Source organism: Bos indicus x Bos taurus, chromosome 11 (genome assembly GCF_003369695.1).
Source record: "Bos indicus x Bos taurus breed Angus x Brahman F1 hybrid chromosome 11, Bos_hybrid_MaternalHap_v2.0, whole genome shotgun sequence".
Classification (NCBI taxonomy): domain Eukaryota; kingdom Metazoa; phylum Chordata; class Mammalia; order Artiodactyla; family Bovidae; genus Bos; species Bos indicus x Bos taurus.
Genome location: NC_040086.1, coordinates 4,154,989 through 4,179,943, shown reverse-complemented (window position 1 = coordinate 4,179,943; position 24,955 = coordinate 4,154,989). Strand labels below are relative to the sequence as shown.

The 24,955-nt window shown below is 37.8% G+C and overlaps 1 protein-coding gene across 6 annotated transcripts in view; it reads left to right on the top strand.

The window, feature by feature from the left end:
- TSGA10 (testis specific 10) overlaps positions 1-23,865 on the top strand; it is a 93,129-nt gene extending 69,264 nt beyond the window's left edge. For 5 of the 6 annotated variants that reach the window (XM_027554674.1, XM_027554671.1, XM_027554672.1 and 2 more), the window contains 6 exons: positions 832-1,017; positions 13,132-13,341; positions 16,085-16,287; positions 18,354-18,458; positions 18,623-18,772; positions 23,535-23,865. In XM_027554674.1, the coding sequence (XP_027410475.1) occupies positions 832-1,017; positions 13,132-13,341; positions 16,085-16,287; positions 18,354-18,458; positions 18,623-18,772; positions 23,535-23,559 (879 nt within the window). In that variant the 3' untranslated portion in view covers positions 23,560-23,865. Of the gene's footprint in view, positions 1-831; positions 1,018-13,131; positions 13,342-16,084; positions 16,288-18,353; positions 18,459-18,622; positions 18,773-23,534 lie in introns of those variants that run through there. The other variant, XM_027554673.1, reaches the window with a different exon arrangement.
- The last annotated feature ends 1,090 nt before the right edge of the window (positions 23,866-24,955 follow it).

Genomic DNA, 24,955 nt, shown 5'->3' with positions numbered 1-24,955 from the left:
TTTTTTAATATATTTTTAAAAAGTAGCTTCATGATTATTACTCAACATAGTATATTGTTTGTGGAGCTGATTGTTTTCTTTTAGAAATAAGCTCCTACTTTAGTCAGTCTATAGAGTCTAACAATGTGTTTCTCATTGTACGCCCAGTATATACTTGAATGTATATGTATGAATAGTGTTTATCAGCATAGGTTTCATATTTTACTTCTGAGCAACTTCAGGCAAGTTGTTAGAACAGAGAGCAAAAGTGAATCATAGAACAACAGCCTATGATGGAGAAGATTAAGGCTTGGGTTATGAATGAAAAGCAGGAACCAGATAGGAAATACACCAAACCCAGAGAATTATCAGAAGCTGATGCTTAAGATATGCAAGCGGTCAGAAGCTCTGTAGTCACAATACCACCCAAGAGCAGCCAGAACACCAGAATACATAGATACAAAAGGTCAGGTCAAGGCAGAAACTCAGAAACCAGACTAGCAAGTAGTCAGCAAGCAGATATATAGGGAAAAGAGGCAATAAGGAGTTTTGTTTAAACAAAAGCAAATGTAAAAACATATTCATTGAGGTCTGGAAGATAAGAGTAAAACCATAACCTTACTAGAGTGTGTGTGACTCAGGAACCGGAGCAGATCCTGGGCCCGTTCCCTTTTGTTAATTATTGATTGACCAATTTTCTAAACTGAGAGTGTAGACAGGATTCCTTGAGGTTATGCTGTAGATGGTCCTCTTGACAAGTAAATTCCTAGTGACTTGGCAAATAATGTTTAATTTGCATCATATGCTTAACATTTTACTCTTTTAAAGTAACACCTAAGATTTGCTTTTTAGGAATCTGAGAACAGACAAATGATGGACCAACTCCGAAAAGCCAATGAAGATGCTGAAAATTGGGAAAATAAGGCCCGTCAAGCAGAGGCAGATAACAATACCCTCAAATTAGAACTAATCACTGCTGAGGCAGAGGGGAACAGGTTAAAAGAAAAAGTAGATGCCCTCAATAGAGAGGTCGAGCAGGTAAGTTTGGGAAAATATGCTTGTTGTACATCCTGCATCATATTTAAAAGAGTTTTGTTTGCCTTTCCATAAATTAAGTGTATAACAAACACTTAGGTTGTCTAAGTAGACTTTGTAGTCTGTCTGTTAACTGTTCTCCACACTGGTTCTCTAATCTCTTACCTAACCTGCAACTATTAATAGAATAATCTTTAGCATTTTAAAAAATTAGAAAATATTTCAAGCATACAAAAACAGTGGCCTCCCCAAAAGTAATATAAAAGGGCCTATAAGCCCACATCCAAGGTTGAAGAACGCTAACATTTTGCCATATTTATAAAGAATATATTTATCATTTAAATAAAGTGTCTTTATTTAAAGAAACAAAACATTGCAGACCCAGCTCGCATCCTTTTCCTCCCCCGCTCTTGTGGTTGGTGTGTAGAACTTTCATGTCAGTTGTATAACTCTCTTGAATATATTTGTACTTTATCTACATACCGATCACCCACAAATGATGTATAATGTTTTGTGTACCTTGAGTTTTTGGGGGGTTGTTGTTTTTTAAAAAAATTTATTAGGGTATAGCTACTTAACAATGTTATGTTACTTTGTACTGTACAGCAAAGTGAATCAGCTGTATGTATACATAGATCCCCTCTGTTCCAGATTTCCTTCCCATTCAGGTCACCACAGAGCACTGAGTAGAGTTCCCTGTGCTGTACAGGAGGTTCTCATTAGTCATCTATTTTATACATGGTATCAATAGTATGTATGTACCAATCCAAATCTCCCAGTTCATCCTATCTCCCCCTTTTCCCCCTTGGTACATATGTTTTTTTCTTTACATCTGTGTCTCTGTTTCTGCTTTGTAAATAAGATTGTCTATACCAATTTTTTTTTTCAGATTCCACATATGTATGTTAATATATATTTTTCTCTTTCTGACTTACTTTGCTCTATAATAGGCTCTAGGTTCATCCACCTCATTAGAACTAACTCAAATGTGTTCTTCTTTATAGCTGAGTAGTATTCCGTTGTAATGTATGTACCACATCTTCTTTGTCCATCCCTCTGTCAGTGGACATTTAGGTTGCTTCCATATCCTGGTTATTATAAATAGTGCTGCAGTAAACTCTGGGGTGCATGTATCTTTTGGAATTATGACTTTTATCTGGATATATGCCCAGGAGTGGGATTGCTGGATCATATGGTAGCTCTATTTTTAGTTTTTAAAGGAACACCCAAACTGTTTTTCATAGTGGCTGTACCAATTTATTGAGACATTCCCACTAACTGTGTAGGAGGGCTCCTTTTTCTCCGCACTCTCTACAACATTTATTGCTTATAGATTTTTTTGATGATGGCTATTCTGACAGGTCTGAGGTGATACCTCATTGTAGTTTTGATATGCATCTCCCTAATAATTAGTGATGTTGAACATCTTTTTCATGTGCTTTTAAGCCATCTATATGTCTTCTTTGGGAAAATGTCTATTTAGATCTTCCACCCATTTTTTGATTGGGTTAATTGGCTTTTTTTTTTATATTGAGCTGCATGAACTTCTATATTTTGGAGATTAATCCTTTGTTGGTTGCTTCGTTTGCAAGTGTTTCCTCCCATTCTGAGGGTTGTCTTTTTGTTTTGTTCATGGTTTCCGTTGCTGTACAAAAGCTTTTAAGTTTATTTAGGTACTATTTGTTTACTTTTGTTTTTATTTTTACTATTCTAGGAGGTGGGTTGAAAAAGATCTTGCTGTAATTTATGTCAAAGGGTGTTCTATGTTCTCCACCAAGAGTTTTATAGTATCTGGCCTTACATTTAGGTCTTTAATCCATCTTGAGTTTACTTTTGTCTATGGTGTCCTAATTTTATTATTTTACATGTAGCTGTCCAGTTTTAACTTCCTGTTTTAAATTTCACAGATTTCTTCTCTTATTTTTTTCTTTTCTTCTCCGTCCTTTCAGTCTGCTTCTTTTTCCAGTTTCCTAAGGTGGAAGCTTAGATTATTGACTTTAGATCTTTCTTCTTTTCTAATAAATGCAGTCACTGCTACAGATTTCCTTTAACTACTGCTTTCACTGCATGCCACTAATTTTGATAAGTTATATTTTACTTTAGTTAAAATATCAAAATATTTCTCTTGAAATTTCTTTTCTGAGCCATGTGTTACTTAGAAGTGTGTTGCTTAATTTCCACATATTTGGGGATTTTCCAGTTATCTTTCTGTTATTGATTTCCAGTTCAATTTCACTGCGGTTGGAGAGCGTACTTAGTATGATTTATATTTTTAAAAATTTGTTAGGCTGGGACTTTCCTGGCAGTCCAGTGGTTGGGACTTCGCCTTCCAAAGTGCAGGGAGTGTGGACTCAGTCTCTGTTCCAGGAGCTCAGATCCCACATGGCTCAGAGCCAAAAAACTAAAGCATTAAAAAAAGCATCAATATTCTCACAAGTTCAATAAAGACTTTCAAAACGGTCCACATCAAAGAAAATCTTTTTAAAAATTGTTAATGTATGTTTCGTAGCCCATATGTAAGTCTATTTAGAGAATATTCCACATGAGCTTTAGAAGAATGTGTATTCTGCTGTTGTTGCATGAAGTTTCTAGACCTGTCAGACCCAGCGATTGGTGCTGCCAGCTCAGCCGCGTCCTTACTCGTTCTCTGCCTGCTAGGTGGGCCGCTTCCTGCTGGGGGCGTGCTGTGTGTCCCCATCTACTTAGAGAATATTCCACATGAGCTTTAGAAGAATGTGTATTCTGCTGTTGTTGCATGAAGTTTCTAGACCTGTCAGACCCAGCGATTGGTGCTGCCGGCTCAGCCGTGTCCTTACTTGTTCTCTGCCTGCGAGGTGGGCCACTTACTGCTGGGGGCGTGCTGTGTCCCCAGCCGTAGCTGTGGGCTCAGGTGTCTCCTCTTGCCATGCTGGCTTTTCTTCCTTTATGTGTGTTGACATATTGTGTTGTTAGGTGCATACACGCTATGGGTTGTTATGTTTGGTGAATTAAGCTTTTTATCATTATTTATTGTCTCCTCTTTATCTCTGGTAAGTGTCCTTGCTCTGAATCAGCTTTGTTTGAAATTCGTCTAACTACTCCAGCCTTCCTTTGATTTGTGTTTGCATCTTTATATTAAAGTGAGTTTCTTGTAAATACATATAGTTGACTTTTGTTTTTTCCCCATTCTGACACTCTGTATATATAAGTCCATTCATATTTGCAATGATTATGGATATAGCTGGGTTAATAATTATCCTATTTGTGACTGTTTTCTATTCATTGCCCTTGTTTTATGTTTATTTTTTTCTTTCCCTCATTTATTGCTTTTCTGGTTTTAGTTAAGCATCTTTTATGATTATATTTTATCTCCTAAATTAACATATCAATATACTTCTTTTTTTAAAACTTTTTAAGTGGTTACCCTACAATTTTCAGTATACACTTATGACTACGTCTGCATTTTTAAATAGCACTATATGACTCCGCGAATAGTGCAGGTGTCTTTAACGTTGTATTTGAAATTCCTCTCTCCCATCCTTCATAACATTACTGTCCATCATTTTACTTATCCATGATCTATAACCACTGAATAAATTATTTCTATTGTGTTGAACCCACTGTTATCTAGTAAATTAGTTAAAAATAAGAAAAATAAAAGATCTTATTTTACCTTCATTCATTTTGTCTCTAATGTCCTTCATTTATTTTTGTAGATATGAGTTTCTTACGTATGTTATGTTACTTATTTGAAAATCTTTTTTCAACGTTGCTTCCAAGGAAAATCTACTAAAAACACAACCCAGGGATTGAACCTGGGTCTCCTGCATTGCAGGCAGGTTCTTTACCATCCAAGCCACCAGGGAAGCCAATGACCACCATCAATTCAGTTCAGTTCATTCCCTCAGTCGTGTCTGACTCTTTGCGACCCCATGGACTGCAGCACATCAGGCCTCCCTGTCTATCACCAACTCCCGGAATTGACCCAAACTTATGACCATTGAGTCGGTGATGACATCCAACCATCTGATCCTCTGTTATCCCCTTCTCCTCCTGCCTTCAATCTTTTCCAACATCAGGATCTTTTCCAGTGAGTCAGGTCTTCGCATCAGGTGGCCAAAGTATTGGAGCTTCAGCTTCAACATCAGTCCTTCCAATGGATATTCCAGGTTTGATTTCCTTTAGGATGGACTGGTAGGATCTCCTTGCAGTCCAAGGGACTCTCAAGAGTCTTCTCCAACACCATAGATCAAAAGCATCAATTCTTCAGTGCTCAGCTATCTTTAAAGTCCAACTCTCCCATCCATACATGACTACTGGAAAAATTATAGCCTTGACTACATAGACCTTTGTTGGCAAAGTAATGTCTCTGCTTTTTAATATGCTGTCTAGGTTGGTCATAACTTTTCTTCCAAGGAGTAGGCATCTTTTAATTTCATGGCTGCAGTCACCATCTGCAGTGATTTTGGAGCCCCCCAAAATAAAGTCTGTCACTGTTTCCACTGTTTCCCTGTCTATTTGCCATGAAGTGATGGGACCAGATGCCATGATCTTCATTTTCTGAATGTTGAGCTTTAAGCCAACTGTTTCACTCTCCACTTTCACTTTTATCAAGAGGTTCTTTAGTTCCTCTTCACTTTCTGCCATAAGGGTGGTGTCATCTGTGTATCTGAGGTTATTGATATTTCTCTCAGCAACCTTGATTCCAGCTTGTGCTTCATGCATCCCAGTGTTTCTCATGATGTACTCTGCATAGAAGTTAAACAAGCAGGGTGACAATATACAGCCTTGACGTACTCCTTTTCCTATTTGGAACCAGTCTGTTGTTCCATTCCAGTTCTAACTGTTGCTTCCTGACATGTGTACAGATTTCTCAGGAGATAGGTTAGGTGGTCTGGTATTCCCATCTCTTTCAGAATTTTCCACAGTTTATTGTGATCCACACAGTCAAAGGCTTTTGCATAGTCAATAAAGCAGAAATAGATGTCTTTCTGGAACTTTCTGGCTTTTTTGATGATCCAGAGGATGTTGGCAATTTGATCTCTGGTTCCTCTGCCTTTTTCTAAAACCAGCTTGAACATCTGGAAGTTCACAGTTCACGTATTGCTGAAGCCTGGCTTGGAGAATTAGGGGCATTACTTTACTAGCATCTAGTCCTTGAATCTATTTGTTGCTTCCACTGTATAATTGTTAGGGATTTGATTTAGGTCATACCTGAATGGTCTAGTGGTTTTCCCTACTTTCTTCAATTTAAGTCTGAATTTGGCAGTAAGGAGCTCATGATCTGAGCCACAGTCAGCTCCCGGTCTTGTTTTTGCTGACTATATAGAGTTTCTCCATCTTTGGCTGCAAAGAATATAATCAATCTGATTTTGGTGTTGACCATCTGGTGATGTCTATGTGTAGAGTCTTCTCTTGTGTTGTTGGAAGAGGGTGTTTGCTATGACCAGTGTGTTCTCTTGGCAAAACACTATTAGCCTTTGTCCTGCTTCATTCTGTACTCCAAGGCCAAATTTGCCTGTTACTCCAGGTGTTTCTTGACTTCCTACTTTTGCATTCCAGTCTCCTATAATGAAAAGGACATATTTTTTGGGTGTTAGTTGTAGAAGGTTTTGTAGGTCTTCATAGAACCTTTCAACTTCAGCTTCTTCAGCATTACTGGTTGGGGCATAGGCTTGTATTACCATGATATTGAATGGTTTGCTTTGAAAATGAACAGAGATCATTCTGTCATTTTTGAGATTGCATCCAAGTACTGCATTTCGGACTCTTTTGTTGACCATGATAGCTACACCATTTCTTCTAAGGGATTCTTGCCCACAGTAGTCGATATAATTGTCATCTGAGTTAAATTCACCCATCGCAGTCCAGTTTAGTTTGCTGATTCCTAAAATGTCAATGTTCACCCTTGCCATCTCCTGTTTGACCACTTCCAATTTGCCTTGATTCATGGACCTAACATTCCAGGTTCCTATGTATTAGTGCTCTTTACAGCATTGGACCTTGCTTTCATCACCAGTCATATCCACAACTGGGTGTTGTTTTTGCTTTGGCTCTGTCTCTTCATTCTCTCTGGAGTTATTTCTCCACTGATCTCCAGTAGCATATTGGGCACCTACCGACCTGGGAAGTTCATCTTTCAGTGTCCTATCTTTTTGCCTTTTCATACTGTTCATGGGGTTCTCAAGGCAAGAATACTGAAGTGGTTTGCCATTCCCTTCTCCAGTGGACCGCATTCTGTCAGACCTCTCCACCATGATGCATCTGTCTTGGGTGGCCCCACACGGCATGGCTCAAGGTTTCATTGAATTAGACAAGGCTGTGGTCCATGTGATTAGCTTGGTTCATTTTCTGTGATTGTGGTTTTCAGTCTGTCTGCCCTCTGATGGAGAAGGATAAGAGGCTTATGGAAGCTTCCTGATGGGAGAGACTGACTGAGAGGGAAACTGGGTCTTGTTCTGATGGGTGGGGCCATGCTCAGTAAATCTTTAATCCAATATTCTGTTGAATGGGTGGAGCTGTGTTCCCTCCCTGCTGTTTACCTGGGGCCAAACTATGAGCAATGCAAAGAAATAGAGGAAAACAACAGAATGGGGAAGACTAGAGATCTCTTCAAGAAAATTAGAGATCCCAAGGGAACATTTCATGCAAAGATGGACTCGATTTTTGGACAGAAATGGTATGGACCTAACAGAAAGCAGAAGATATTAAGAAGAGGTGGCAAGAATACACAGAAGAACTGTACAAAAAAGATCTTCACGACCCAGATAATCACGATGGTGTGATCACTGACCTAGAGCCAGACATCCTGGAATGTGAAGTCAAGTGGGCCTTAGGAAGCATCACTACGAACAAAGCTAGTGGAGGTGATGGAATTCCAGTTGAACTATTTCAAATCCTGAAAGGTGATGCTGTGAAAGTGCTGCATTCAATATGCCAGCAAATTTGGAAAACTCAGCAGTGGTCACAGGACTGGAAAAGGTCAGTTTTCATTCCAATCCCAAAGAAAGGCAATGCCAAAGAATGCTCAAACTACCGCTCAATTGTACTCATCTCACATGCTAGTAAAGTAATGCCCCTAATTCTCCAAGCCAGGCTTCAGCAATATGTGAACTGTGAACTTCCAGATGTTCAAGCTGGTTTTAGAAAAGGCAGAGGAACCAGAGATCAAATTGCCAACATCTGCTGGATCATTGAAAAAGCAAGAGAGTACCAGAAAAACATCTATTTCTGCTTTACTGACTATGCAAAAGCGTTTGACTGTGTGGATCTCAATAAACTGTGGAAAATTCTGAAAGAGATGGGAATACTAGACCACCTGACCTGCCTCTTGAGAAACCTATATGCAGGTCAGGAAGCTACAGTGAGAACTGGACATAGAACAACAGACTGGTTCCAAATAGGAAAAGGAGTACGTCAAGGCTGTATATTGTCACCCTGCTTATTTAACTTATATGCAGAGTACATCATTTGAAATGCTGGGCTGGATGAAGCACAAGCTGGAATCAAGATTGCCATGAGAAATATTCAATAACCTCAGATACACAGATGACATCACCCTTATGGCAGAAAGTGAAGAGGAACTAAAAAGCCTCTTGATGAAAGTGAAAGAGGAGAGTGAAACAGTTGGCTTAAAGCTCAACATTCAGAAAATGAAGATCATGGCATCTGGTCCCATCACTTCATGGCAAATAGACAGGGAAACAGTGGAAACAGCGTCAGACTTTATTTTTTGCGCTCCAAAATCACTGCAGATGGTGATTGCAGCCATGAAATTCAAAAACGCTTACTCCTTGGAAGAAAAGTTATGACCAACCTAGATAGCATATTAAAAAGCAGAGACATTACTTTGCCAACAAAGGTCCGTCTAGTCAAGGCTATGGTTTTTCCAGTGGTCATGTATGGATGTGAGAGTTGGACTGAAAAAAGCTGAGCGCTGAAGAATTGATGCTTTTGAACTATGGTGTTGGAGAAGACTCCTGAGAGTCCCTCAGCCTGCAAGGAGATCCAACCAGTCCATTCTAACAGAGATCAGCCCTGGCTGTTCTTTGGAAGGAATGATGCTAAAGCTGAAACTCCAGTACTTTGGCCGCCTCATGCGAAGAGTTGACTCATTGGAAAAGACTCTGATGCTGGGAGGGATTGGGAGCAGGAGGAAAAGGGGATGACAGAGGATGAGATGGCTGGATGGCATCACCAACTGGATGGACTTGAGTTTGAGTGAACTCCGGGAGTTGGTGATGGACAGGGAGGCCTGGCGTGCTGTGATTCATGGGGTCGCAAAGAGTCGGACACAACTGAGCGACTGAACTGAAGTGAACTGAAACTATGGTGGAGTTAATGAAGATAATGGTGCCCTCCCTCAAAAGATCCCATGCATGTACTGCTACACTCAGTGCCCCCAACCCTGCAGCAGGCCACCACTGACCCATGCCTCCACCAGAGACTCCCAGACACCCACAAGCTAGTCCGGGACAGTCCTCTGTGGGGTCACTGCTCCTTTCTCCTGTGTACTGGTGTGCACAAGGTTCTGTTTGTGCCCTCCAAGAGTCTGTTTCCCAGTCCTGTGTAAGTTCTAGCAGCTCTGTGGTGGGGATAATGGTGACCTCCTCCAAGAGGGCTTATGACATACCCAAGTCTTCTGCACCCAGAGCCCCTGTCCCTGCAGCAGACCACTGCTGACTTGTACCTCCACAGGAGATGCTCAGTTCTGTCTCAGTTTCTGTGGGGTCCCTGGGTCCTGGTGCACACAAGGTTGGTTTGATCCCTCTGAGTGTCTCTGGCGGGAATGGGGTTTGATTCTAAACACAAATTCGTCCCTCCTACCATCTTGCTGGAGCTTCTCCTTTGCCCTTGGATGTGGGGTATCTCCTCACAGCCTCTCCAGCACTTACTGTCTTACTGGGGTTTCACTGACCTTGGACATGGGGTATCTCCACATGGCTGGTCCAGCAAAGCACAGCTGCCGCTCCTAACCTTGGACGTGGGGTGTCTGGTTTGCCCTATTTGTTTTCCTTCCCAGCGATCATAGTTCTGTGCCACCTTTCATCTGTTGTCTGAAAACAGATTTTCCCTCCTATATTTTGTTCATTTTTCTAGTTGTTTTTGGCAACAGGGTAATTCAGACCCTGTTAATCCCTCTTGTCTAGATAATAGCTGTTTTAAGGCCCTTGTCTGCTAATATAATCTTTTTTCATTGTGCATCTGTCTACATCAACTAATTTTGATGCTTGTGGATCACTTCCTATATCTCATGTCTCATATATATATATATATATATATATATATATACATGTCTCATATATATATATATTTAAACTGAATGCTGGACGTTGTGGATTTTACTTTGTTGAATATTAGATGTTGTTGTCTTCCTTTAGGGAGTGTTGAATTTGTTTTGGCAGGCTCTTAAATTACTTGAATATTAACTAATACTTTCAAGATTGTTTTTAAGCTTTGGTAGGGCAGATCTTAAGTAGCCTTTCCTGTAAGACTAGTTTAGCCTCACCCCTAAGATGTGACCCTTCCAGATTCTCTTTTAAATGCCCAGTCCAAGGTGTTCCAAACTAAAGAGTTTCTTAATGAGGGTGAAAGAGGAGAGTGAAAAAGCTGACTTAAAACTCAACTTTCAAAAAACTGAGATCATGGCATCCAGTCCCATCACTTCATGACAAATAGAGTGGGAAAAAATGGAAATAGTGGCAGATTTTATTTTATTTGGTTCCAAAATCACTGTTGACAGTGACTGCAGCCATGAAATTCAAAGATGCTTGCTCCTTGGAAGAAAAGCTATGACCAAATCTAGACAGCACATTAAAAAGCAAAGACATCACTTTTCCAACAAAGCTCTGAATAATCAAAGCTATGGTTTTTCCCATAGTCATGTATGGATGAGATGTGGACCATAAAGAAGGCTGAGTGCTAAAGAATTGATGCTTTCAAATTGTGCTGGAGAAGACTCTTGAGAGTCCCTTGGACTGCAAGGAGATCAAACCAGTCAATCCTCAAGGCAATCAATCCTGAATATTCATTGGAAGGACTGAGGCTGAAGGTCCAATACTTTGGCCACCTAATGCAAAGAGCTGACTCATTGGAAAAGACCCTGATGCTTGGAAAGGTTGAAGGCAAAAGGAGAAGAGGGTGGCGGAAGATGAGATGGTTAGATAGCATCACCGACTTAATGGACATGAATCTGAGCAAACTCCAGGAGATGATAAAGGACAGGGAAGCCTGGTGTGCTATAGTCCATGGGGTTGCAGAGTCGGCCACGACTTCCCAACTGAACAATGAACCATCAGGGTGATCATTAAGAACTTTTCACTTTCACGGGCTCAAACTTTGCCCCCAGCTTTGGCACATTTGTTACCAGCTGACCTTGACTCATTTTCTTTGTTTTTGGCATGTGAAAATTTCTCTTTCTTACCTACAAGTTCAGCTATAAATTGCAAAAATAATTTTTTATTCTATTTTATCCAGAAGATTTTCCTCTTAGCTTAATCAGCAATTTTACTAGAACCTGAAACATTCCATATATTCTTTTCAAAACATAAAACTGATCACATAACCTCCTCTGTAAGATCTTTCAGTGGAAGTAAAGACCTAAATTTTATTGATACCTGGGTTACCAGGCTCTGTTTTGTAATTTGTGTGTGTTTTCACCTGTGTCTCTTTTCACTCTTTGCCGTGGTCTCTGAGCTCGAGACATAGGAGCCTTCTCTCTGCTCTTGCTTCACACTTGGCATCCTCCAATTTGAAAAGCCACCTTCCCCTCACACATTGTGTATCCATTTGCTTTTCAGATCTCAGTTCAAGTGTCATTGACTCAGAGAAGGCTTTCTTGACTTCCCCGATCCTCTCAGTCTAGGTCGCTTCCCTGTGTTACAGTTTTTTTCTCTAGAAATGTTTGCCTAATCTGTATCTACATATTCATCTTTATGATTATTTTATTGACCATGATCCCCCCATAGTCTGGAAGCCTCATGAGAACAAAGACCATTACCATTGGCTATGCATCTAGGCACATCGTTGGACCATAGAATATGCATAAGAAGTATGTATGGAATGGATGGACAGGTGGCTGAGTCGGGTGGATGGATGGATAGAAGTTTGTTTGAAGAATGTGTGAGTAATTGTATGAGTGAGGGAGGAAGGGAAGGAGAAAGAGAGGAGTGAATTTTGGCTAAATAACTTATTCCAGGAGCAATTTTTTGTGTGTTGTACTTGTGAAAACACTTATAAAAGCGGAAAAGTTTCTTTACTTGCCTCTTAGTTCTCTTAGCCTCATATAATAGCAAATACTTCTCTGTAGGTGGCAGTGCACTTACATAAGAACTTTTGCTGAAAAAAAAAAGGAGGGGGGAGGAAATTATCTTGAATATTTGAAAGCATTTATATAACTCAAATCTCATATTACAGTGTTTAAAACATGCTCTTATTTTCTATAATATGGATATATCCTTAATTTATAGTTACCCAGTCTATTTCCCTCAGAGGTATTAGTAAGTGTTAGAGAGTTATCAGTCCTCATTTTATGATATGATGATCCATATCAGCATGTCATTCAAGAATGGAAAAGTAGGCATAGTGAATAAAACAGTGGCTAATGTTTTATCTTTAATAGCAACAATATTTACATTATAGAATAATTGTAACTGTGGCAAATATAGACAGAACTACAAAGATATATATATATATGTCGACTAGCTTTGGGGCTGAGACTTGTAAGTTGGTTTCTCAGTACATTAAAAAGAATGACCAGCTGACCACTTTACTCATGGATTTTGTATATGAAAATTTGAAACTGGAATTTATCTTTCGCAGAATGTTTTGTACATACTCTTACCGTCTACATCAACTAAAGTTCTTTATAGGGACTTCCTTCCTTTACCATTTCATGGAATGTCCTTGACCATTCCCTGTCCCATGGTTAGGGCTACATGCTTCCACTGCCGGAGGTACGGGTGTGATCCCAGGTTGGGGAATTAAGATCCCACATGCTGTTTGGCAAGGCAAAAAACAAAGAGAGAGAGAGAGAATTCCTTGTAATCTAAAAGTACCGTCATTAAAAGATTTGTCTTGCTTTGTTTTCCGTGTTGTGGGTTTTTCCCACGTTAAAAAATATATAATCTGTCCTTGCAGCACTTAAATGCAGAACGGTCTTACAAGTCCCAGATTGCTACTTTACACAAGTCTGTTGTAAAGATGGAAGAGGAGCTTCAGAAGGTTCAGTTTGAAAAAGTGTCTGCCCTTGCAGATTTGTCTTCCACAAGGGAACTTTGCATTAAACTTGACTCCAGCAAAGAACTTCTTAATCGACAGCTGGTTGCTAAAGATCAAGAGATAGAAATGGTATGTCATACATTTTTAAATGGTTCTTTTAATAATGCTACCAGTGTAAAATTTTTGTAATTTTATAAAAACAAACTTTTTTTTTAAATAAAATGCTACAGCCAAAGTATGTCTTTCAACTTTAGATTTTATGTTTAAAGTCCAGGATATTAATTTCTGTTGTGTTCCAAACCATTCAAGACCATAACAGAGACTCTTCCTTTGTGTGCTCTGCATTTACTTTTAGTTAAAGGAATGATAAAGCACACTGACATACCAGTCAGCGAAGAACCTCGAGGTTGAGGTTTATCTAGCTAAATTATAATTGTAATGATATTGTTTTAAGCTAAATTTACTATTTGGCTGAGTTCTTTTCAACTGTAATTCACTTGATTTTATCTACCATGTGCCTGATGCCTGCCATCATGCTTACCATGTGAATATAATGCTCAAAAGGTACAGTCCCCCTCCCTCAAAGACCTCCTGGTATTGACATACAAATAATTTGGGGGTGAATGTGATACTAATAAGAAATACTCAAGGTTTCAGAGAGGAAATTCCCATTGACCTGTGGGTGTCAGAGAGGAGGAGTTCACTAGGGTGTACTACTGAACTCAAAAGGAATGAGGGAATAGCTTAGGCAGTGGTATGGAGGTATAAATAAACTCTGGAGTGAGCAGTAAGTCATTTGCAGTGGCCAGTGTAGCATGCACAAGTGACTGAGATGCATCTGAAGAAATAGATGGGACCTGAATCCTAAAAGGATGTACGTTACAGTTGCATAGTATAATTGAAATATCAACATTTTGGCTATGTTTACATTCCTGTTATTATCACCCTGTGTTGAACTCCTTATTTTGTTAGCCTACTGCTTGTTAGGAGGTATGATGCATTTGAGAACGGTGTGTCTTGTTGGCTTCTGTAAGAAGTTCCATGTAAAAACGGATGCACAATTGTCCTTAGCAGCATTCTTCATAATTGCTAAGAAGTGTAAATAACTCTAATATTCCTGCATCTATGCAAGGCAATATTATTTGGCAGTAGTAGTAATGAAGGATTGATAGCTGCTAAAACATGGAGAACTCTTGAAAACATTACACTAAGTGAAGGAAGTCAGTCATGTAAGACCACACACACACACACACACAGAGTATGTTTCCATTTATGTGAAATGTTCAAAATAAAGCAGATCATAGAAAACAGATGAGTTATTGCCTAGGGCTAGTGCTGGGGCAGAGGTAAGGGAGTGACTGCTAATGTGTACTGGGTTCCATTTTGGGATAATGAAAATGTTCTAACAATAAACTGAGAATGCGGTATGATCACATAACTCTATTAATACTCTGTTGGCCAAAAAGTTTGAGTTTTTCCATAAGGTGTTATAGAAAAACTCAAACAGACTTTTTGGTCAACCCAATATACTAAAAACCATTGACTTGTACCATTTAAATGGGCTAGTTGTATGGTATGTGAATTACATCCCAATGAAGCTGCTGCCAAAAAAATGATGCTCCATTTTGTATTCCCACCAGCATTGCCTATTTTAATGTTAACCAACACGAATTAAGACATTTGCCAATTTAATAAACTGCAGCATCAGTTCAACCAAAAGAGGTTTTTCCCCTCTGAATATTTAGCAACGTCTGGAGGTATTTTTGATTGTCACACCAGGGTTGAGGGGTGCTATAGACTTCTAGTAAGTAGAGGCCAGGGATGCCGCTCAGCATCCTGTAAGGCACAGGGCAGCTCCCTATACCAAACAGTTACCCAGCACAAAAGATCAGTAGGGTCAAGGTGAAGAAATCCTGGATTACAAATACCATTTTGCTTTAAGTTATGTTTCTTTGATTATTAATACAAGATATATTATTCTCTATGTTTACTAATTAGCTAGCTATATTTTGTAAATTTTCTGTTCATATCATTAGTTCATATTTCTCATGAATTAGTTCATATTCCTTTTATTAGTAAGATATTAACTATTTACTGAGTTTATTTTCATCTGGTTTTTTTCCTCATAAATTTTGGTTGTTTATAATGACTGTAGATATGTTTGTTTTTGCTATGGTCAGACATCATTTTTAATTGTATCTAGTCTAAGAAGTTTTTACCCTACCTGCCTGCCCCTCTGCTAATAATTCATTTTTATTAAACTTTCTTTTCTCAGAGTTTTACATTAAATTTTAAAATATATATATAATTTATTATAATGTGTATTATGAGATAAAGAATATATTTTTTTCTAAATAGTGATGTCTGGTTTCCCTCCTTCTGGAGAAGCATTTGGCCTATAGAATGTATTTTAGGCTCAAGATAACCGTCAAAAAATGAAGTGTTCCATTGGACCATACAAGAGAGGGAATGTGTGATTACTCCTTATCTTTCTTAACCATGGAGTATGATGGCATTCCATCAGGAAGTTAGGCATTTGTAACTCACCCAACTCGGGACAAAGCAGTAGTCACAGATACTACCATGTCAGATTTGCCAAAATATATTATAAGAAATATCAAAGCTGGACATGGAAATTGTTTGACATTTGGGATTAATAACTCTTAAATTAATGAACCTTCTGATACTATCAGAGACTTGGGAAGTGATACTGTGTGTGTGTGCGTGTATCTGCTAAGAAGGACACAATTTCAAATCTAGAAATTAAATGTGGTTGTCAGTTCATAACAGAGAAATTTTATGAGTCTCTGATAATACATGAGTTAAGTGAACAAGTGGGAATAAGTATAGACATCTTCGTATCATTGTGCAGATGGAGAATGAGTTGGATTCTGCTCGTTCTGAAATAGAACTCCTCAGGAGTCAGATGACAAATGAGAGAATCTCCATGCAGAATCTAGAAGCTTTGCTGGTGGCCAATAGAGACAAAGAATATCAGTCTCAGATAGCACTTCAGGAAAAAGAATCTGAAATTCAGCTTCTCAAAGAACACCTTTGTTTGGCAGAAAACAAAATGTGAGTTGATTAGCAGTATGATAACATTAAGTCGAGTTTCTTAAGTTTTCGGTACTTTATAGATTAGTGGAATTTTAAAGCTGGAATTTAGACCATTTAATGTCATAGTTTGCTGTTAATTAAACTGAGGACCCAAAATGTTGTGACCTGTCTTAAGATTTAGGACCTATTTCTATTATGTGTCTCTAATGCATCTAAATTTAAACGTAACCCTCTTTGTGTTGATTTTTTCCAACGGAGTTTTGGGTGTAATAGAACATCTACTGATCTAACATATTGCCTTTGGGAAATATTATAACCAGATTAGAAAAAAAAAAAAGCACTTCTGAAACCAGAGGGATTTTTCTACTTATGGACCTGCTTGGTATTGCTACCCAGTCTTTTCATTTGTCACATGGTATTTGCCTGTGTACTGGGTACCTGGAAGCACTACTGCATTCACTGAATGCTGGAGACTTCCCCCAGAGCACTGATTGTGACTTAAAAAAAAAAAAAAAGACTTCCTAGTACTGTTAGCACCTTATTACACCACTGGAGGATTAGATGGAAATGCCTGCCTGAGCGTGTGTGTGCTGCGTGTGCTTAGTCGCTCAGTCGTGCCTTGACTCTTTGGGACTTCATGGACTACGGCCCACCAGGCTCCTCTGTCCATGGGATTCTCCAGGCAAGAACACTGGAGTGGGTTGCCATTCCCTTTAGGGGATCTTCCCAACCCAGGGATCAAACCCCAGTCTCCTGCGTTGAAAGAGGATTCTTTACCATCTGACCCACCAGGGAAGCCCCCCTGCCTGCATAGTAGATATTTTATCACCTTTGCCACCTGTCACAAAACCTGATGGGGACCCGTAGCCTCTGTTCTTATCCATCCCACCTGTAACACCTTTTCATCCAGCCTCAGCTCTGCCCTCCCGTCTGAGTAGGGGACGTGGGGAAGGACAGGAATCATGGTCTCAGGAATTGGCCACTTGTGGGAGCCCCTGACAGCACAGGCTGTGAAACCAGGGCTGGTTTCCTTCAGAGACTGTTTTTAGGTTGTGGCAGCTGTAACTGAGTCACTCTTTTCAGTCACTGCAACTGGGCTTTGGACTGGACCTTCAGAATGATCCAGTTTTGTAGGATCATTTCCTCAAGCCATAGGTGGAAATTGCTTCAGTGAAGTATGCCAAAACTCCCACCTTAAGGGGGTACACTCTGTTTTAGACTGGCTGGTGAGTAGTGTCACCTAGAACTAGTAAGCTTGACAAACTCTTGTGTTCCTAGTCTCTAGAGTTTAGACTCCAGCAGTCCGTATTGCAGTCCTGAAAGCCAGCAGAGAGGAGAGAATGTTCTGGCAAGAGCGGTCACCTCTGTCATTATCTTCCTCATGGTAGTGTGTTTATCGGGGTTTTGGAGGCAATGTTTAGCCGTAAGATCCTGTTAAATTGAAGAGATTTTTTGTCTTTAACAGTTGGATATACCAAATTTCATTTCACACATATATAAGGTATTTGGTCAATTAGATATACATATATGCACCCACTGCATATTCATCATGGTGTTAGTGAATTCCAGTGTTTTATGCGTTGGAATATGCACATCATACCGTGAAGTAAATTGTAAAAATGATCTGCAGTGAATTGATAATATAGGTAGATAATAGTATTACCATATCTAAAAATAGGGAGAATGAAGTTTAACTAATTGAATGGGGCTGAAGGCAATGGCACCCCACTCCAGTACTCTTGCCTGGAGAATCCCAGGGACGGGGGAGCCTGGTGGGCTGCCGTCTATGGGGTCACACAGAGTCAGACACGACTGAAGTGACTTAGCAGCAGCAGCAGCAGAGACAGCTTAAAGGGCTTTTAGTAGACTACCTTGCACATTTACTGCATCTAAAATTGGCATATTTTATTTTAATTTATTTTATTTGTGTGAAATTGATGTATTTTAGATGCACCGATACATCTGTAAAAGCCAGAGTGTTGCTTGGCTTCAGCTGAGAAACCATGGCCAACATGGTCTCAGGTACCCTAGGGATACTTTGGTATTCTACCTTTAATCAACCATCATTCACATTCTCTACACAGGGCCATCCAGAGTAGGGATGTGGCCCAGTTCAGGAACGTCGTGACGCAACTGGAAGCTGACTTGGACATTACAAAGAGACAGCTAGGGACGGAGCGCTTTGAAAGGTAAGTTCAGCAGCCTGGAAAGCACTGTTTCTGGGATAACAACAGACTTTGGTTATTTCATGGTGATTAGATTTTAAAGTATGATTTGAACTGCAGTTTTACAACAGTGTTAGTAATGTTGCTGGATATAAAAGTTCGATTAAAGTGTCCCTATTTTGCTTTAGGGAGAGGGCTGTGCAAGAACTCCGCCGCCAGAATTACTCAAGTAATGCTTATCATTTGAGTTCCACAATAAAGCCAAATACAAAATGTCACTCACCAGAACGTACTCACCATCGATCTCCTGACCGAGGCCTAGATCGATCATTAGAAGAGTAAGTGGTTTAAGGATCCATTCTTTGGGGAACCAAATAGCAATAAGCACTGAATATTTGAGGGAGTAAGAAAACTCAGTAACCATCTACCATTAATAGTGCTATTTAAAACATCATTAAATAATTGGATATGTTGACATTTAAAAAAATTTTTGATTATTAGTGTCATATAAATATGTTAAAGATGTCTGTTTTATCTAAAGTTTACATAAATTACATTTTAAAAATCTGATTTTCTTTAATTTCTGTAACATACATTTTTATATACTTTCATTAACAAACTATTGGCTAATTATTGTAGCACCAAAAATACATATACTCTAGGAAAGTAATAGGCTAATTTTTCAAAGGGAAATATTTTAGCTATATTCCTAAATGTCAGAAATTTTATAAAAACATTTGTATTTAGAAATAATTTCAAACTGACAAGAAATTAAAAATAAAACAATGCAAAGAACATCTGTATGCCTTTTATCCCTACTGCATTATAAAAATTTTACTCCGTTTGCTTTTTCTGTATTCATGAGGCAGTATGAGCTGTCTCACGCATTCACACTCCTGCACTTTCTCCTCCCTGTCTTTCTCTCTTGCCTTCCTCCCACCCGCCCACTCCCTGCCACAGACATTTTTAAACAATAACCATTACCTCCAGTTGGAACCATCCTCATAGGTTTCTCCCTCGCCTTCTTCCTTTCTGTATTTGTATTACACCCTTTTTCCTCCAATGAGAGGCCTGGTCAACATTAAAATACTCACTCAACAACGGTAACAGAGTTATTCCTTCACTCAATCCCAAAGTCTAAAGTACTTTCAAGATTTCTTCATCTATGTCACTACAATAAACAGGCCAACTTAGAAAAAATTTCAAAATCTATTTGCAATTCTTCCTTCCTGTCCCACACATGACCTTTCCAAAGTCTTGAGGGCATATAGTCAAATACCGTGTTCAGAAATTACTTGGATTATTTTTTTCACCCTCACTGTGGTGATGGTGTACATTTAAAATAACAGTAGATTCATTTGTTTCAATTTGCTTTCATTTTTCATTATTATGCTGAGATGCCCTGATCAAGAAGAAGAGATGTCTTTCCATTGTTCAAATTTTGCTTTGTGTCTTTAAGGAATTACTTGTAGTTTTTCTTTATATAGATTTTGAATATTTCTTGTAAAATTCACTCCTGAATATTTTATTACTTTTTTGTTACTATTATAAATGAAGTTTCCTCCATATATTATATCTTCAAATGATGCTACTTTTGCATGTTAATTTTTTAGCATGTTATCTTGCTAAATTCTTTTATTTCATTAAATTTCGTTATTAATTCTATAGAGGTTTCTAGGTGTACTATCATGTCATCTGCAGAAAGAGATATTTATTTCTTCTTTTCCTATTTTTATCTCTTGAATTATATTCTCTGGTTAATAGCATTTGCTAGTATCATCAGAATAATGACAGATAGTTGTGGCAAAAGTGGAATTCCTGTTTTAATTCTGACCTGTAGTGGGAATGCCTCTTTTTGTTGTTTTTTTTTTTTCCTGTTAATTAAGATACTAGTTTTATGATTCAAGTTTATATATTTTATGGTATTAAGGAAATACCACTTATTCCTATTTTTTTTAAGATTTTTTTTATTAGGAAACAGTGTTTTTGTCAAGGACTTTTTTAGCATCTATGAAGATATGGTTTTTCTCTTTAGAATTATTAATATGTGGATATATTAATTGATTTTTCAACTACTGAACCATGTTTGAATTTCTGACATAAATGAGAAATTGGTCATAGTCTATTATTTTCTTAGTGTTTGGTAATATTTTATTTATTTCAGATTTGTATATCAATATTCGTAACTGATATTGACCTGTACTTATCTCTTTGTGCTTTTTCTATTAAGTTTAGATATCAATGTTGTATCTGCTTCTAAAAAAATAATTTGGAAGTTTTTGTTTACTGTAGTTTGAAACAAGTTACACAGTTGGGGATTATCTGATTTCTGAACAGCCTTGGCTCTTTTTTTGTGGGGTGTACTTCCTTGGTAACTTTTTCTACTTCTTCTTTGGAAATTAGTCTTTTTAAGCTATATGTGTTTGTCTAAAAATTACCCAGGCTTTTAACTCTAGGTTTTCAGCTTTATTTGCATGGAAGTAACCAATGCAGTATCTTACAAATTTTTAAATTTCCTCTGTGTCAGTGGTTGTACCCTGTTGCCATTTCTTATTTGTATATATGTGCTTCTCCCTTTTGTTTGTTGATTACCTTAGCCTGTGGTTTGTTTACTTAGTTCATTGCTTCAAAGAACCAGCATTTTGATTTAATGATTTAATCTATTTTCTTTCTCTGCTTATTAATTTCTGTTTTTATTTATATTAGTTCCTTCCTTGTGCTATTTTTTCATTTACTTTGTTGATTTTTTCCCCCTAGGTTTTTGAGTTAGAAATTTAATTCATTTATTACCATTCTTTAGCTTTTATCAATGTAGATATTCAGGGTTATGAATTTTTCTATGATTACTGCTTTAAATATATCCCATAGATTCTGATATATAGTGTTTTTGTGATCATTATTTTTAAGAATTTCTTTAATCTTTGTTTGTATTTTCATTTTTACCCAAGATGTATTTGATAGAAAATCTTTTAATTTTCAGTGAGAAGAGTTTTTTGTTTGATTTGGTTTCATTTTTAATTCTCAGTGTTATTGTGTATATTATTTGTAATATTTCTATTTTATGGAAACTACTGATGTTTTCTTTATACTTTACTACATGTTCAAGTTTTGTGAACAGTCCATGTACACTTGAGAAGATATATTCTTTCTTATCAGAGTATAGTGTAATATATCCAGAAGATTTACCTTTTTAATTTTACTTTGTTCTTTTATAATGTCATTTAATTTTTGTTCACTTGACTTGTTTTACTAAGAATGGCATTTTTAAATTTCCTATTATTGGTATGTTTTTATTTCTTCTTATATCTCCTATAAATTTTGTTTTATATAGGTGGTTTGCTGTTTTATCTGTTGCATAGATATTCTGAATTGTCATATCTTCACTGTGAATGTGGCTTTTACAAAGTGTTATTTTCTGATGCACTTAATTTTTTTGGAAGGAGGAAGGACTTGACGTCTACTTTGTCTGGTATTAGAGTTACAACTCCTATTTCCTTATTGGGTCCACTTGCCTGGTAAATCTTTGTCCATCTCTTTTTTGGAATCTCTGCATTTTAAATTTCTCTCTTTAGATAGTATGGATTTGAGTTTGACTTTATGAACCGTTTTGAAATTCTTTCTTTTTTTAATAGGTGAGTTAAGCTCCTTAACATTATTGATATAACTGTTAAATTTGGTCTCAACTCTGTCATATTATGTTATGATAACTGTTTACTATGTTATATTTGCTCTAATTCTCTCTCTATTTGGTTATCCTTCTTTGCTTGTAACCATTTCTTTTGATATTCAGGAAGTTTTGGATCTTATTATAATGGTTACCTTTCTATTAATACTTTTAATAGTGTCCTTAAAGTATCCCTTTTAAAATTTTTAAGCTTTTGCTGTTCGTTTTAAATGGTACCTTTTGACTACCATCTAATATCTAGACATGGGCTTCCCTGGTGGCTCAGCAGTAAAGAATCCACCTGTGAATGCAGGAGACGCAGGTTCAATCCTGCTTGGGTCGGAAAGATCCCCTGGAGAAGGAAATGGCAGTGCACTCCAGTAGTCTCGTCTGGGAAAATCTCATGAACAGAGGAGCCTGGCAGGTTACAATCCATGGGGGTCAAAAGAGTTGAACACAACTTAGCAACTGAACAGCATCATCTAGACAACAGTTAATGTGCTTAATTTACTTTCCCAACAGCTGGTCTGTTTCCTGTTCCTTTAGTGTTGTCTTTTCAGGTTGCCATATAAATGGAATCATGTGGTATATAGTCTGCAGTGGCTGACTTTTACCCAGCCACTGGGTAAAATATTAGATTTATATATTAGAGATGTATCCAGGTTGTATATATCAGATATTACTGGATATTGCTTTTAACTGCTGAATAGTATTCCATTGTGTGGCTGTAACAGTTTTGTTTTGCTCTGTTTTACTCTTTATTTTGAAATGATTAGTCTCACAGGCAGATGCAAAAGTAGTATAGAGGGTCCCACATATCCTCCGCCAGCTTCCCCAGTGGCCATGTCTTACAAACCACAGAATTGGCACTGGTATAGCTAACTAGCTGATACACATTATTCAGTTTTTGCTAGTGTGTGTGCAGTTTTGGGTTTTTTTTTACATACCACACATAGAACAACACTGCAGTCAAGGTTCTGAATTGTCCCATCAGCCCCAAGGAGCTCATTCCTTCATGATACCCTTTCATGGGGACATCCTCCCATCCTCCTCCCTATCCCCGAGCAAACTCTACTTTCTTCTCTGTCTCTGTAATACTGTCTTTTTGAGAGTGTTGTGTAAATGGAATCACACACAGGATGTAATTTTGTGAGAGTGACTCTTCTCTCTTAGCGCAATGTCCGTGAGATCCATCCAGGTATATAAAGTCGGTAGTTCCTTCCTTTTTATTGTTGAGTCCATATTATTGCATGACATAGATGGTTCACAGCTTCTGGAAACTGGGTGATAAAATACATCATATCTGACTTCCTTCACAGAAGCTGAGGGGAGAAAAATCCCAAGTATTGCCAAAGTAACACTAGAATACATTTTTTTAATACATCATAAAATCGTTGAGTTAAAATATTAATCTACATAATTTTTTCTCTCTTTAGGAATCTTTGCTATCGAGATTTCTGACACGTGGAAAGATTCTTCACATCCTTGGGAGAGGTCAAAGTTTCAAACTGATTTTTTTTGCTATATGATTGCATTTATCTTTTGAATGCTTGATAATGTTAAATGAATTTATTAACGTCGTGCCTCTGAATCTCTGTTTTCATGTGCCGTGCCATATCGCAGTGATCTGAGATGACTTATAAACACAAAAATGTATATGGCCCTTTCTATCCATACAGTAATAGTGAGTGTAAAATCTGCTTACTTCACTATTGACGACTGTTGTGTTAACTATCCGGAGTAAATAAAGAAGCTTATAAAAAGAGGGCAAAGTGTTTTAACAAAACTGATTTTTTTTCCTTTGTGATTTATGCTTTCATGGCTGGACAAATTGTGCCAAAAGAGGCGCAGTTTAGCACTCCTGGCCTGGGACCCCATATTCCATTTTGGAGCCAACCTGACACGAATTCCAGGCCATACTCTGACCCCAAAGCGGGATAGTAGGCGTGTGTCAGGGTTTTTAAATCCTTAGTGTTGTACCGTTAATTAGCATACATTTTCTACAATTGTTTACCCCTACTATTTTTAGAAAGGTAGGTAATACTATATCTGTCAAGAATGTAAGATTATTTTTTAAAAATCTGTATTTTTCATACGTTTTCCTTTAAAATATTAAAATACTGCAATCAACTTAATTGCCATTTTATTTATTTATTTTTGCCTGTGGCAGCTGTCTATAATGTAGTGTAACAAGTTTAGTGATATTTCCTTATTTCCCTCAAAGTCTCCGAAATCTCTTACCTTTTCTGTCCCTAGACTTCGATTTCATGTTGATATTACAGTCTGAACACTATTGTATTTTACTAATACAAGTTATTTGTACTCCTGCCATTTTAATAAAAAAAAAAAAGTCCTGTCATTAATAGTATCCATCCGATGTAGACAGTTTCTCGTTCTATATAGTCACTACTCATTAGGACTGCAGTAAGGCAGGACAGTGCCCTGGTTTAGGTTTTGTTTATTTGTTAGCACTCTGTTTCACCGTAAATTCATGCTGTATACTCACTTTACTTTGATTTTTAAAAACCTTGAGTTTTACTCCTCTACTTCAAGACAGTCATTATAGATTGGTTTTAAAAATTGAATAATTAAAAAGTTGTCCTTTTATAAATGTTGTGTAGAATAATATGCAAAAAGTTGTTCTTGCTAGTATTAAATAATATACCAGTGAATATGCAAAATTAACCTTTGCTAGGTAGCACAGCACTAGGTCATCACAGCAGTCGTTTTAGTCTCTCCACCTCCTAAAAGAGCTGACAAGGAGCTGAGTGTCCATCTGTTGTGTGCACTTAACACAGATGTTATGTGGAGAGGGCAGTGTGAGGGATGGGGGCCTGACAGAAAAAGGAAGACGTTT